The sequence below is a fragment of the Danio aesculapii genome, chromosome 22, assembly GCF_903798145.1.
Source record: "Danio aesculapii chromosome 22, fDanAes4.1, whole genome shotgun sequence".
Classification (NCBI taxonomy): Eukaryota; Metazoa; Chordata; class Actinopteri; order Cypriniformes; family Danionidae; genus Danio; species Danio aesculapii.
This window is the reverse complement of record NC_079456.1, coordinates 12,943,568-12,959,398: the sequence shown is the minus strand read 5'-3', so window position 1 is coordinate 12,959,398 and position 15,831 is coordinate 12,943,568. Positions and strand designations below refer to the sequence as shown.

The 15,831-nt window shown below is 33.8% G+C and overlaps 1 protein-coding gene across 1 annotated transcript in view; it reads left to right on the top strand.

Annotated features, from left to right (window-relative positions):
* zranb3 (zinc finger, RAN-binding domain containing 3) overlaps positions 1 to 15,831 on the top strand; it is a 120,554-nt gene that overhangs the window by 86,631 nt on the left and 18,092 nt on the right. Inside the window, exons 14-17 of the mRNA XM_056448258.1 lie at positions 3,558 to 3,773; positions 8,795 to 8,901; positions 13,453 to 13,554; positions 13,731 to 13,873. Of these exons, the coding sequence (XP_056304233.1) occupies positions 3,558 to 3,773; positions 8,795 to 8,901; positions 13,453 to 13,554; positions 13,731 to 13,873 (568 nt within the window). The remainder of the gene's footprint in view (positions 1 to 3,557; positions 3,774 to 8,794; positions 8,902 to 13,452; positions 13,555 to 13,730; positions 13,874 to 15,831) is intronic.

Here is a 15,831-nt window from a genome sequence, read left to right as displayed (position 1 = left end):
ATTGCTTTAGTTACTGCTAATTTTGTAAAAAGACAGAATCAAGAATAATCACCGACCTTTGTATTCTTCAGTATCTTCCTGTTTTATTGTGCAGGCTCTGCGTATACAGTATAATATATACAGTATAGAGCTTCCAGATATAAGACTTGATTCTGCATTAAAGATACTAATGGATAGAAAAGAAATATGTACACAATGGCTAAAAAACAGTATTTAGTACGAGTCCATATACCAGACCCAAGTTCATCTTGTAATTTATGGGTATTTTTTTTCCTGTTTTTGTTTTTTTCTCTGTACAGGCAATCCCATAGAGCCTTTATAGTGCTATATTAAGGTCTGGACACTGTGGAGGCCATTTCATGATGTTTTTGTCATGCAAGAGATTATTATACAATATTCAGTGGTGTAAAGAAACAAATTACAAAAACTCAAACTACTGTAATTGAGTAGTTTTTCTCAGAAATTGTCATTTTCTAAGTAGTTTTAATATTGTGCACTTTTACTTTTTCTTGAGTACATTTTTGATGCTGTATCTATACTTTTACTCCACTACTTTCCTTCAACCTGCAGTCACTACTTTATTTTTTCCTGTCTATGGTGATTAGAAAAATCAGTCCTGTGATTCGTTTCCAATCAAATCACACACAAGATAAATCGCATCATAATGGACTACCTTATGACATGGGCGATTTATAAATGCAGCAAGCTGTTGTTGGAAGTATTGAAAGTGTCCAAGAAGATGTCCAAAATTTTTACACGCATTGACCCAGAGACTGTTTAGATGCATGTCACTGATGAGAAGATGACGGATGTTTACTGTCTGATGAACAAAATGGCAATAAAACTATGACTAAATGCACTACAGAATGTTACGTTTACACACACAACCACATATTACATGTAAACGCATCAGCTTTTTATATAATGCTACTCGCTACTCTTGAATACTTTTAAAAGGGCTACTTTTACTCATACTTTGAGTAATATTTACAACAGCTTGCACTACATTTTTGGGGAAGTAATGGTACTTTTACTTGAGTATGATTTTTCAGTATTCTTTCCGCCACTTATTATATTATAAATAAATATAAATAATTATACTAAATTGATTTCTCAGTGATGGGTTGCAGCTGAAAGGGCACCCGCTGTGTAAAACATATGCTGGATAAGTTGGCGGTTCATTCCGCTGTGGTGCGACCCCTGATTAAGAAAGGGACTAAGCCGAAAATAAAATGAATGAATGATACTAAATTGGCAAATGTAATTTTGGCAAATGTTGTTTATATGTGTATATACCGTTTCTCAGTGTTTAGCTGGTAGTCTTTAAATAAATAATTAGGCCTATTTAATTATTCAATTATTATTTATGTACAATAATTAAGACATAAAATGAGATAGTAAAATATAATCAACAACGAAAATGTAAATCAAAACTGTAGATGAAAACATAAATGAAAAAGCTTATTTATTGACTGCCTTAGTCCTATCACTTTAAAATAACACTGTACATCTCTCTATATTTAGGCTAAAACACTTTATTTATATATTTATTTGTTTATTTAGGCCTACTTATTTGTATTTATGTTTGTACCTTCATTTTAGTTGTCTTTTATTTCTTTAATTCTACTTTCCAAACTGAATTCTTTTTGCACTTAACAAGTTTATAATAATAATAAAGATTCTGATTAAGCTTTTAATGATTAATGAAAGAATTATAATTCTTTGTTTCATTGTTTTTCCTCATTTAGAAGTAGCAGTGTATTTACAGCTACTGCATAGGCTACTTCTGTCCGTTCGCATCCCATCCCTTTGTGCCCCCTGGCCGAATAGTCGCAAACTGCGGTCATACCTAAAAAACACGTTTTTACTGCTTTAGAGTGGCAGCAGTACAAGGCACGGCGGTAATGCTCATATTGTAGTGTCACCTACTGTGTATATATATATATATATATAAATATATATATATATATATATATATATATATATATATATATATATATATATATATATATATATATATATATATATATATAAACAAGTATTTCTTGACGCTTGTATTTTTATACTGGTTATATTGGTGGGTACAAAATCTTATTAATTACAACCTTTCCCATGAATATTCTTACTTTTTTAAGTTATGATTATTGTTTTTTTTTTTTATATTAAATGCAGAAAGACAGCCAGACAGGTCTATATCCATTGAAATATTCACTCACCGGTCACTTTATTAGGTACATCTGTCTAACTGCTTGTTAACCAAACTTCTAATCAGCCAATAACATGGCAGCAACTCAATGCATTTAGGCACTGAAAAAGAGAAAATATCCAGTGAGCGGCAGTTCTGTGGGCACAAAGGCCTTTTTGATGTCAGAGGAGAATGGCCAGACTGGTTCCAGCTGATAGAAAGGCAACATTAACTGTGGTTAAACAGGATATTCGCATCATGGATGTGCAGCCGACAAATCTGCTGCAACTGTGTGATGCTATCATGTTAATATGGAGCAAAATCTCTGAGGAATATTTACAGTGCCTTGTTGAATCTATGCCACGAAGGATTAAGGCAGTTCTGATGGCAAAAGGGGGTCAAGCCTGGTACTAGTAAGGTGTATCTAATAAAGTGGCCAGTGAGTGTATAAGTACAAACATTGGTGGAAGCAAAATATGAATGTTTATTAAGGTATTTCTAATGTTTACAGCCTTTTCTACAAACACTCACTCTTCTTAAGTTATAATGATTGTTTCTTTAATATTGAATCTTTAATATCATACACACACACACACTACATTTTACATCACTGCCTTGCCATTATTCCTCCAGCATCCCAAAAAAGAAAGCGAAGGAGTGAATCGGAGGTGTGTAAATTCATTATCAGCCTCTGAGAAAGACAAAAAAATCTCAATTATCGAACTCCCTCATTACAGACGAGGTGTCCCATCACGTAGCACATTTCTGTGCTTTTCTGAGACTGAAGGGCACAGGGGAGGCTTTAAATGTAGATGGTGTTGTTGTTGTTTTTTTCCTCACCGCGTCCCGTGGCTCCATATGGCAGAGACATGTGAAACTGCTGGTCTGAGGGAAGGAAATCAGTCAAACGCAAAACAGAAAGCAAAAGCATCTGTTCTGCACTCACTGTGCTCTGCGTTTACATTCATGTCCTTCACATCATAGCTGAGACCCACATTAGGAGGATCTGACAAGCTATGGAAAATGTTTCGCTGGTTTATTCATTATGCTTGCATAAAAAAAGAGATGTTTCGAATAATGTCCCGGTTGCTCGTTTCCACACATTTGCAATGAGATTTTAATAATTTAACATTAAAACTAGAGAATTACATGTGAATAAGTTTTGGTTTAAATAAAACACAAATAAGACTTTCTTCAGAAGAAACTAAATTATAGGAAATACTGTGAAAAATTCTTTCCTCTGTTAAACATCATATTTGAAAAAGAAAAGAAAGAAAGAATGAGCTAATCATTTCGACTTCAACTGTATATATAAAATGTATGTGGTAAATAAATGCAACTCAAGCTCTATTTCTCTCTCTCTCCCCTATAGCTCTCAGTCCACCTTCTTCTTTACCAGATCCTTCATCTTCCTCATCGCTCACAACCATCTGCATCTCCGATTCAGACACTGAAAATGAACCTTCTACATCCAGCAAAACACAAACTCCACACAAACATCCAAACCAACAGGCCAGTCCAAATAAGGCAAATAAGGATATTTCTGAAGAACAAGGATCCACACCAAAAACATCCAACGGAGATTCAGGTCTGTTCCCAATTACACTGGCAAAATAATATATGCCTTTCTTTCATTTTATATATGAGATTGCCTGTTTTTTTTGTTTTGTTTTTTTGCGTTTTAGCCAATATTCCATTGATTTTTATCTTTAAACATGCATCTCTCGCTCGCTCTCCCTCTCTTTCATATAGGATGGATAGATAGATAGATAGATAGATAGATAGATAGATAGATAGATAGATAGATAGATAGATAGATAGATAGATAGATAGATAGATAGATAGATAGATAGATAGATAGATAGATAGATAGATAGATAGATAGATAGATAGATAGATAGATAGATAGATAGATAGATAGACTAAAATATCTAAACATTTTACGTAACTAACCCATATTACTCCAATATCTGATTTTCCTCAAATTATGCACATAAATAGTTAGATGGATGAATGGATAGATAGATAGACTATAAAATCTAAACACTTTACATAACTACCCGATATTACTCTAATATTCCTACAATGTTCCTCAAATTATGCACATAAATAGATGGATGGATGGATAAATAAACACATACATAGATGCATACATACATACAGGGTTCATACGGTCATGGAAAACCTGGAAAAGTCATGGAATGTTGACTTGGCCTTTTCCAGGCCTGGAAAAGTTTTGGAAAAGTCATGAAAATTAGTTTAACAAATATCTGTAAACTTGAATTAGAGATGCAGGATATTGGAAAAATCTGACATTACTATATTTTGTATTTCTGTGATATATATTGCGATGTGAATACAATTTCACCAGATTATTTAACAGGTTTATTTGGATTGATTGGGGGGATTTGTAGAGGCGTGAATCTCCAATAATATATAACAAACAAATTACAAGCATATATTAATAAAATATAGTAAAGATAAAAGTGAATGATAGTTTTCAGGTATTCACTATTCAGGTACAGATATTGAATAATCAACACTGCATAGTCTTCATTTGGCATGGGCCGGTATAAGTTTCTGACGGTATGATAACCTTGGATAAAATTAGAATGGATTACTGCTGTAAAATATATTCTTTTTGAATGTCTGGGTAAAAAACAAAACCTTTTTTTTCCTTTTGTACACAACATATTTTATTTTGAGAAACATTTAAAATATTTTGGATCAGTAAACATCAGGCTAAATAATTCAAATGAATGATTGATTTCTGCTTTGATTTCTTCATTTGTTTCAAAAACACAATTTAAAATGACATCTTTGGGGAACTTTTCTGCTGGAGATACTGCTGTCCTAAAAAACAACAAAAAAATAAAATAAATAAAAAATCCTACTCATACACTAGGAACGGTACATCAGAAAATCTTGACCGTTTTAAAACCTTGACTTTTCCAAATAGATAGATAGATAGACAGACAGACAGACAGACAGACAGACAGACAGACAGACAGACAGACAGATAGATAGATAGATAGATAGATAGATAGATAGATAGATAGATAGATAGATAGATAGATAGATAGATAGATAGATAGATAGATAGATAGATAGATAGATAGATAGATAGATAGATGGACAAAATAGATAGGATGGATGGATGGATGGATGGATGGATGGATGGATGGATGGATAGATAGATAGATAGATTTATAATATCAAAATATACGTCATGTTGCACAACTGCCTTACCGATATTCTTCTAAACATGTTAGAACTCTGTTATTATCTTAAGTTATCTCAATTTTGATTATTCACACTTCTCTTATTCATACACTTCCAGAACATATTACCAGATAGCTCCCATTTTGTTCCCTGCAACCCTTTAAGCAGAAATATCAGCCCTCCATTGCAAAATTACTTTCTAAGAATTGCACAGTTGCGTCACTGCAGTTAAAAGCACCTTTATATGAAGTGCGCATAATAACAGGCCATTTTAAAAGCTAGACAATCGACTCGCGCTCACCTCCAGTGTGCAATTTCCAGACTCAGCTGGGCTGATCTTAACGCCTCCACCTTTGCACACACACAATCCCAGTTCCCACCAGCGTACAGTTAAGCGTAATGGCTCTAACATGGAGTGATTGGCCAAATATATTTCAGTTCATAAATGACATCCTAAAATTTGACCTAACTATCTTACCGATATTTCTCCAATATCTGATATTCTTATGATTGTCATCTTTAAAATTACACTATTCTCTCAATAGACAGATTATATAATGATCTTAATAGGTTCTAGTTGTTCTTTTTCAACATTTTTAACTAATATTTCTCTCATTACCATTGAATTCAATTTAAGTTGATTTAAATTGACCTTATTCTTCAATGCGAAATTGCAGTCGTCTTTGTGATTTGTTTTAGAACTTCCAATTCAGTTGCCTATGGGAGAAATGACTATAGGAATAATAAACGGCAGAAACTGGACAAGTGGGTGCATGACCATACAGACAAAGCAGAATAATATAATTAGAAAATATCAGTTTGCAACATCAAGCAGCAGAGCAAGTGGTTTTTAACGTCTAAAAATCAATGGAAGTGAATGAGACCGGAAGTCTCAAACCAAAAAGATTCCAATAGCTGCACCCACTCATACGCGAAGAGTAAGGTCATTAGCACTTTACATAATAATTATTGTTTTAATGCAGCTTTACAATGTGTTTGTTTGCACATTACTGAATTACAAATAAAAAACTGAACTATACTATAGCTATATACTTAATATAGCTTTATTAGTTACTAATAACTTTAACTGATAAAGTTATTATATATAAACATACTTAACCTGCAGTTATATAGTATATAGGTGTACATGTTCAATGAAGTGTATTAAGTATATTAAATGTAGTAAGTATAAAATAATGAATATCGGTGGAAACAAAACATTAATATTTTAAAAATTCCCACCAATATTCTTCTTCTTATGCTTATATATTTTTTACATTGAATTCATAATAATCAACATATATTCTATTTTAATATATTCTAAAATTTTACATAATTTGCAGACCGATATTCCTACAATGTTCATCTCAAATCATAGATGTAGATAGATTATGCACACAAATAGTTGGATATATAGATATGTATACTGTATGTAGACGTTACATGAAACATTACGTCATGAAAATGTACTGGAAAGTTCTGGAAAAGTCATGGAATTTTTGTAGCAAAAATGTGTATGAAATAGATAGATAGATAGATAGATAGATAGATAGATAGATAGATAGATAGATAGATAGATAGATAGATAGATAGATAGATAGATAGATAGATAGATAGATAGATAAAACTAAAAGAACCGATAACCACTGAAGTAAATATAAAAGTATGGATTATTATAGGAAACAAAAATGTTCAATTTTAAAACTTTGAACAATATTCTCGCTTGTTATGGTTACCATTACTTTTGTATCATTTTTATATCGAAATATATTCTAGTTCATAATATTCTAAAATTTTACATAACCAGCTAACCGATATTTCTCCATTATCCGACATTTCTACAATGTTCATCTCAAAATATGCATGACGATAGATAGATAGATAGATAGATAGATAGATAGATAGATAGATAGATAGATAGATAGATAGATAGATAGATAGATAGATAGATAGATAGATAGATAGATAGATAGATAGATAGATAGATAGATAGATAGATAGATAGATGGATGGATGGATGGATGGATAGATGGATCTCAAATGAAAAGAACCGATAACCATTGAGGTCAAAATAAAAATATGAATTATTAGTGGAAACAAAAATGTACAATGTTGAAACTTCTTTCTAACAATATTCACACTTTTTATGGATACCATTACTTTTATATCGAATTTATAATATCAAAATATATTCTAGTTTATCATATTCTAATAATAATCTAATTGACATAACTGGCCAACCGATATTTCTCAAATATCTGATATTCCTACAACGTTCATCTCAAATTATGATAGATTGATAGATAGATGGATGGATGGGTGGACGGACAGACGGATTGATTGATTTATTTTACATAACGGTCTTACCGATATTTCCATATTATCCGATATTCCTATAATATTCATTTCAAATTATAATAGAGAGATCACCACATTGAAATGATCTATAAAACAATGAATATCATTAGAAATAGAGAATTGATTTTGGAGCATTGCTCAACCAATAGTCTCAGTTCCTACAGTTCCCATTTCATCTATGTTTAGTTTATAATATCAAAATGTCCAATTTAAAAATGTACATAACTGCCTTATCGAGAATCCAGTGTTTTTTTTTTTCACCAATAAACAATTTAATAACTATTAACATTTATCGTATATTATTATCCATGCACTTCCATATCTCCAGCATTCCAGTCACCAAATCTGAGATGTAAAAGAGCAGCTTGGCCATTTGACCAAATATCTCCCATTCTGTTTCCTGCAACCTGTTAAAGCAGAAACCTCAGCCCTCGATGACAAAATTACCTTGTAAGAACAATTGCACGAGCACGCCGTTACAGTTAAAAGCACGTCTGTATGAAACGCGCATAATAACAGGCCATTTTAAAAGCTAGACAATCGACTCGCGCTCACCTCCAGCGTGCAATTTCCAGACTCTGCTGGGCTGATCTTAACGCCCACCTTTACACACACACAATCCCAGTTTCCCACCAGCATACAGTGCGCATAATGGCTCTTTAATAACACAGTGTGATTGGCTAGTCAGCGACGGCTCAGCTATTTTAGGCCACGGTAGGGTTCTGGTAACTAAGCCTCGCGGGGCGTCTTTACAGCGAGCCTGACCCAAATGAATGTAGAACAGCTCTGCGGGACGAAATCCGGTCGAATCCGATTTCTCAGATCGTTCCAGGTCACTCTGTACCTGCTTCGTTAGCGTTGTTAGAGCGCTAGTTTCTGCTGGCGCACCACCTGACCTTTATCAGTAGCATAATGATCATCCGCCGCTCTCGTCCTCTCATTGCCCTGTTCTCTTTATAACTTCCTTCTATTAGTCATTCAGAGTTTCCCATCATGCCTCCCTCCTTTTCTGTTCTTCTTCTCCAATAGCTAATGATGATGGCGCTCATGAAGAGTCGGGTGACTGTGTTTCTGTGTACGACTGTCTGAAGTTCTGCGCCAGCAAAAACACTGACAGGATTTACATCCATGACAAGGTACAGAGTAAAAAAACTGAAGGATCCCTTTGTAGGATTTCTGAAGGACGCTGATGCGAATCTTCTGTCCATATAACTTGTAAGTTGTGTCACCTGATATTAATACACCATTAATACCTGACATGGAAAATAACATTTAAATGAATTTCAATAATCCAAAGAACCTATATTTGTGTGTAAAACTGCCATGAAGTTCAGGTCAAAAACCATGCAGTGCGACCAGTTGACATCAGTCAAAAAGCGTCATGGCAGAGCATTAAAGTCGACCAGTCTGTGCAACCCCTACATATATATATATATATACATATATATATACATATATATATACATATATATATACATACATACATACATACATACATACATACATACATACATACATACATACATACATACAGTTGAAGTCAGAATTATTAGCCCCCCTTTGATTTTTTCTTTTTTTTCTTTTTTAAATATTTTCCAAATGATATTTAACAGAGCAAGGAAATTTTCACAGTATGTCTGATAATATTTTTTCTTCTGGAGAAAGTCCTATTTGCTAATTTCGGCCAGAATAAAAGCAGTTTTTAATTTTTTAAACACCTTTTTAAGGTCAAAATTATTAGCCCCTTTAAGCTATATATTTTTTTCTGATAGTCTGCAGAGCAAACCATCGTTATACAATAACTTGCCTAATTACCCTAACCTGCCTAGTCAACCTTATTAACCTAGTTAAGCCTTTAAATGTCACTTTAAGCTGTATAGAAGTGTCTTAAAAAACATCTAGTCAAATATTATTTACTGTCATGGCAAAGTAAAATAAATCAGTTGTTAGAAATGAGTTATTAAAACTATTATGTTTAGAAATGTGTTGAAAAAAAATCTTCCGTTAAACAGAAATTGGGTAAAAAAAATTAAACAGGGGGGCTAATAATTCTGACTTCAACTGTATATATATATATTAGGGGTTGCACAGACTGGTTGACTTTAATGCTCTGCCATGATGCTTTTTGGTTTAGATTTTATTTAATTATAACAATTGTAATTATTTTATATTAAATGTATCAATTTATAGGTTTTGTGTATAAAAAAAATTAAATAATAATAATAATAAAAGGAAATGCACTAGAACGATACAAAACCTCCAAAAGACAGCCATGAAGTAATAATAAACACTTTTGATGGATAACGATGGCACACATGGTGAAACATTACTCTTGTTTTAGTTGTTTTTCTCAACCCAATCTTACTGACGCAATCACAAGTCATCCTTACGACATTTCATCAACATTCGCCAATTATTTTACAAATCTGACACCCACACAAGCCAAATTCACAACCAAATATCCAAGAAAACCAAACGTACGTCTACAAATGTTCAACATTTGATTAAACTGCTTCGATGTAGGCAAAATGTATCTATATTTCTTTCTTTCCAGCTCCACCAATATCGGTAGTAAATATTTGTTCAATTGGTCGAAGTTTTGGTGTTAATCTGAGGGCAAATGAAGTGCTGAACTTTCGTGGTCTCTGCACGCTGGGATTCTCCTAGTTCTCCTCAACTGTATTAAATGGAAGCAGATATAAGCAGGGGGGGCTCCTAATTGACTTTGATTGAGAAATATTATCCGGCTCGGTTTTTTAATAAGAGCTTTTCCTGAGGCGATCTCAGCCGAGCGGTGATGAATGGAGGAGTTTAGCAGAGGGCTGGAGAAAAGACGCCTGCCGTGGGCTGCAGATGTAATATTTTGTAGGGAGCCGGACGGGTCCCTGTGGACCCAATGAGAGCCGGACCCACCAAAAGTGTATCTCTCTTCTCAACTGAATGCAGCTTTCTATATATCATTTTGTACTAATTGAAGGCTTTATTCTGATTGGCTGATGATAAGCATTGTGAGGCGTGCCATTGTTTTGATATAAATGCACAGCTGAAGTGGCTTTTGACCGCATTAGAGTTCCATAGCACTACACTCTGAAGGATATCAGCCTACAACAGTCAAACATCACATCATCTTGACAAATGTCGTTAAATATAACATCTGAACAGTGTCTTTAGGTGTAGTAACTGTAATATAAGAGGAATAATTGACACCTGACTGTTGAATTGTTAGTAAATAAGGCACACTCAAGATTTCATTGTATTCAGAATGATCCTGAAAAATATTGCAGAATATTTAGTTTGACACAAGTTCTAGAATTTGGTGTAGTTTTGTCATTTTTTTAGGTTAAATTTACCACATATTTTTAGATCTACAGTATATTATATATTTATAATCTTAATACATTTTATGCCACATATTAATTTAGTTTTTTTGCTTGGTTTTATCGTTTCATTTTTATAACAACAACTACACGACAATAATGAGAATAACAATAATGTTTTTTTTAAATCGTAAGATTATTGTATAATAAAATCTTCAAACTTATAGTAAAATTAAAGGGCGCCTATGATCAAAATCAACTTTTGAAAGCTGTTTGGACAGAACTGTGTGTAGGTATAGTGTGTCCACATGCGTATTGGAATAATAGAAACACAGTAAGTCTCTGTTCTAAAACTTCTAACGTTAAAATAGGATGTAAATCCCTGCAATTTTTAGGCCCATCACAATGTAATGTAGGAGTGCAGTTTATCCCACCCAACGAATTGATTGACAGCCGCTTATTAACATGTCTCCATAGTAACACGGATAAACATATCCAAAAGACAGGACTTGCGCAAAGCAACTGGGATTAAAAGATCTGTTCCAACTCTCTGTGATCAGCAGCACCTCAAGAATGAGTTTTACAAGTTTAAAACGTATTTAAACCATGTGTGTTTGTAATAAAGACAGTAAAATCAATGTAATTCATCACCACAGCCGCATAGTGTCAGTACAATTATAAAAGAAGACGCTTCAGTTGTGACTGAAGATGTTAAATCAGGTTTATTTTGTACATTAATGGATATCCATACAGCAGTGGATATTAACATATATCCTGTCACATTTGCCATGCAAAAACGGTGGAAAGCTAAACGTGTGTGTGTGTAAACTTTATAACGACATTAGCCCCTTTCACAGATACAGACCTTTCTGGAAAATTACCGGCAATTTTCCGGAAAGGTCTGTATGTGTGAACAGGCCCTTTTGAAAATACCGGTAAATGTGTTCCGGCAATTTTCCGGAAAGAGAAGTTATAAAATTACCAGTAATTTGCAGGAATGCTGCACTGTGTGAACGCAGAAGGAAAATTGCTGACGTGAAACGTGCACTCCAGTCAACCAGAACATTCAGACACATTCACATCTGCGCTGTTTCTGAAAATAAAAGACTTGAAATATTTTTCAGACCCATTTAGCTGCTAGATGTTAGTCAGATAACGTTTCTATGTTCCTTCTTAATGCCAACTGTGTAAAGAATTATCGATAAAATGCTTATTATAAACTGCAGTTTGTTTACCTTCAAGCTCTGTTTCCTTCAGTTGCTTGACGCATGTGCACGTGAAGCAGCCGGTGAGCGCCAGTACACACACATAGTATGTACATCCCGACATGCGAAAGTGTTCCTCTATATGTTTTCATCGAAGTTGTTCACAATACTTATCCATCCACAGAATTTGTAATGTAGTCAAATGTTTACAAATACAAGTGCAGCCGTTTAGAACTCATTTCTGGTTAATCATTTCAGAATTTACCGGTATTTTGGAATGAATGTGTGAATGATCTTTTCCGGAAAAATTCTGTAACGTCATTGCCTATGTGGACATTGCATTTTTGAATTTAGGGGTAAAGTTGTTCCGGAAATTTTCTGGATATTTACCGGTATCACTGTGTGAAAGGGGCTATTGTGTGTGACTCATCATTGCAGAAAGGCTTGAATTCGAAAAGTTCTTACTATAATAAAGCACTCATTCTTGTCTGTCACTGTGCTGTTTATCTTTATGAAGGCTACACGCATCAGAGCAAAACAGACAGATCTCTACGTATCTGACAAACATGTGGGAATGGTGGGCGGGGAGAACCAGCTTATTTGCATTAAAGGCACAGGCAACAAAAACAGCTACAATGTTCTAACAGCTCAAATTTCCCAGATTTAGAAAGGTGTAATAAATAACCTAATGGGTGTTTTGAGCTGAAACTTTACAGACACATTCTGGAGACACAAAAGACCTCCTAAATCTTCAAAACGTGGTAAAACAGGTGTCCTTTAAAATAAATTATGACAATTACAGATTATTTATATAGCAATGATTGAAAACAATTGACCAATGTGCTTCAAAATAATAAAAAAATAAAAAATAAGAGTAAGTGAAAAACAAAAAACAAGTTTAAAAAATACAAAAAAATAAAAGAAAAAAAATAATTATACCTGCTCAAAATAAATTATGGTTAAATAAAACATTTATAAATCCAGTGTATTTTGGATTTGGATATTATTCTCTATTTGAATAATTTTTTTATAGTTTATATGAATGATATCATCTGCTATAGTCACAGTTAGTTAGTTTTACGTTCTCAATAATACACAGTAGTGAATTGTAAACATGTAATATATGTTTATGTTCTCTAAGAAATCTGTGTGTGTGTGTGTACAGGACGGTCTCCCACTCCACTGTAACTTCATTCCCTTGGATATCAGACTGCAGAACTGGGAGGAACTGCCACCAGAATTCAATCAGAGCCAGAACAGGAGACAGGTGTGTGTGTGTGTGTGTGTGTGTGCGCGCGTGTGTGTGTGCGTGTATGTGTGTGTGTGTGTGTGTGTGTGTGCGTGTGTGTTTGCGTGTGTGTGTGTGTGTGTGTCGCCATCTTCAAGCACTGTTTCATCAGATGTCTTGAAACACATCTCTGTGTGTGTGTGTGTGTGTGTCAGGTTGTGCGGTTTGTGCGTGAGTGGAGCTCTCTGACTGCGATGAGGCAGAGGATGGTGAGGAAGAGTGGAAGAGTGTTTCACAGCCCAATCCTGCTGCTGGAGGAGCTCACACAATCACAGCGGAGACACAGCAGCACCTCCAGGCATGAACACACACACACACACACATTCAAAGATTCACATACACTGTCAAACGCTTGGGATGTGTGGGAGGATCTCAGTCAGATTGGCTCAGATGTTTGTGTCAGTCAAATTATGCTTTTATACAAAATTAAGCAACCGAGAGGAAATTCTCAGATGTCTGGATTTGTCATTTACAGTTATAGTGTTGGATTAAAGAGTATTTTTCTTTTCCTAATGATGACATTTAATCCAAATGTGAAATAATAATGTAATTTAAAATATTTTTTGGAATAAAATAAAAAGCTGTAATTGTCAAAATGGAAATATACACTCACCGGCCACTTTATTAGGTACACCTATTGCTCATCCAACTGCTCATTAATGCAAATTTTTAATCAGCCAATCACATGGCAGCAACTCAATGCATTTAGGCATGTAGACATGGTCAAGACGATCTGCTGCAGTTCAAACCGAGCATCAGAATGGGGAAGAAAGGTGATTTAAATGACAGGCTGGTCTGAGTACTGAGAAAGGCAACAGTAACTAAAATAACCATTTGTTACAACCTTGAGGCAGATGGGCTACAGCAGTAAAAGACCACACTGGGTACCACTCTGTCTGCTAAAAACAGAAACTGAGGCTACAATTCGCACAGGCTCACCAAAGTTTGGGCCCATTATTACCAATTGAGCATTGTGTCAACACCACAGCCTATTTGAGTATTGTTGCTGACCATGTCCATCCATTTATGACCACAGTGTACCCATCTTCTGCTGGCTAATTTCAGCAGGATAATGCGCTATGTCATTAAGCGTGAAGCATCTCAGACTGCTTTCTTGAACATGACAATGAGTTCACTGTACTCAAATAGCCTCCACAGTTGCCAGATTCTAATCCAATACAGCATCTTTGGGATGTGGTGGAACGGGAGATTCACATCATGTATGTGCAGCTGACAAATCTGCAGCAACTGTGTGATGCTATCATGTCAATATAGACCAAAATCTCTGAGGAATATTTTCAGTACCTTGTTGAATCTATGCCACGAAGGATTAAGACAGTTCTGAAGGCAAAAGGGGGTCCAACCCGGTACTAGTAAGGTGTGCCTAATAAAGTGTCCGGTGAGTGTAGATTTTTAGTAACATTCATTCATTCGTTTTCGTTTCGGCTTAGTCCCTTTATTAATCTGGGATCGCCACAGCGGAATGAACCGCCAACTTATCCTGCATATGTTTTTACACAGCAGATTTTCCAGTAACATTAGTATAGTAATGTATAGTAACATTATACATTTCTTTAAATCATCTTATTGTCAGTTTGCTGTAATATTGTTTAGGTATTTATTTTAGGTATTAATGTTTTAAGTATTTAATATACATCTTTCAAAATCATTTTTATTTCACCTAAAGTGTTAAGCAGAATATTATTTATTTACATATTTAATTATATATTATTAAATTAAAAACATACTTTGCTTTTTTATTGTTATTATTATTTTTTTATTAATATTTGTTTATTTTAACATTATATGTTATACATCTTTAAATAAACTTTAATCAGTTTACTGTATTATTAATTAAGTAATCTTATAAATTGTCATTTTTATGTATATCTTTCAAAATAATTTTTATTGGACTTAAACTGCTAAGCAGAGTTAAAAAATATTTATTTATATCTTTACATTTAATTGTATACGTTTTACTACTATTATTATTATTATTATTATTATTACATATAAATTATATCTCTAGCTGGGTGAATAATGTCATTTATTTTACATTAATCATATTTTACATTCAATATTTGTATTTTTGAATCTATTTTCTCTGGCTTATTTATACATTTTTGAATCATTTTTTCAGGTTTATTAATCTTATTATATCATTGTAAAATCATGAGATTATTGGTGAGGGGGTTTTTAATTTGAGCTTTGAGTGTTTTTGACTAATTACACTGACTGAGTTTGTTGTTCTGTTAC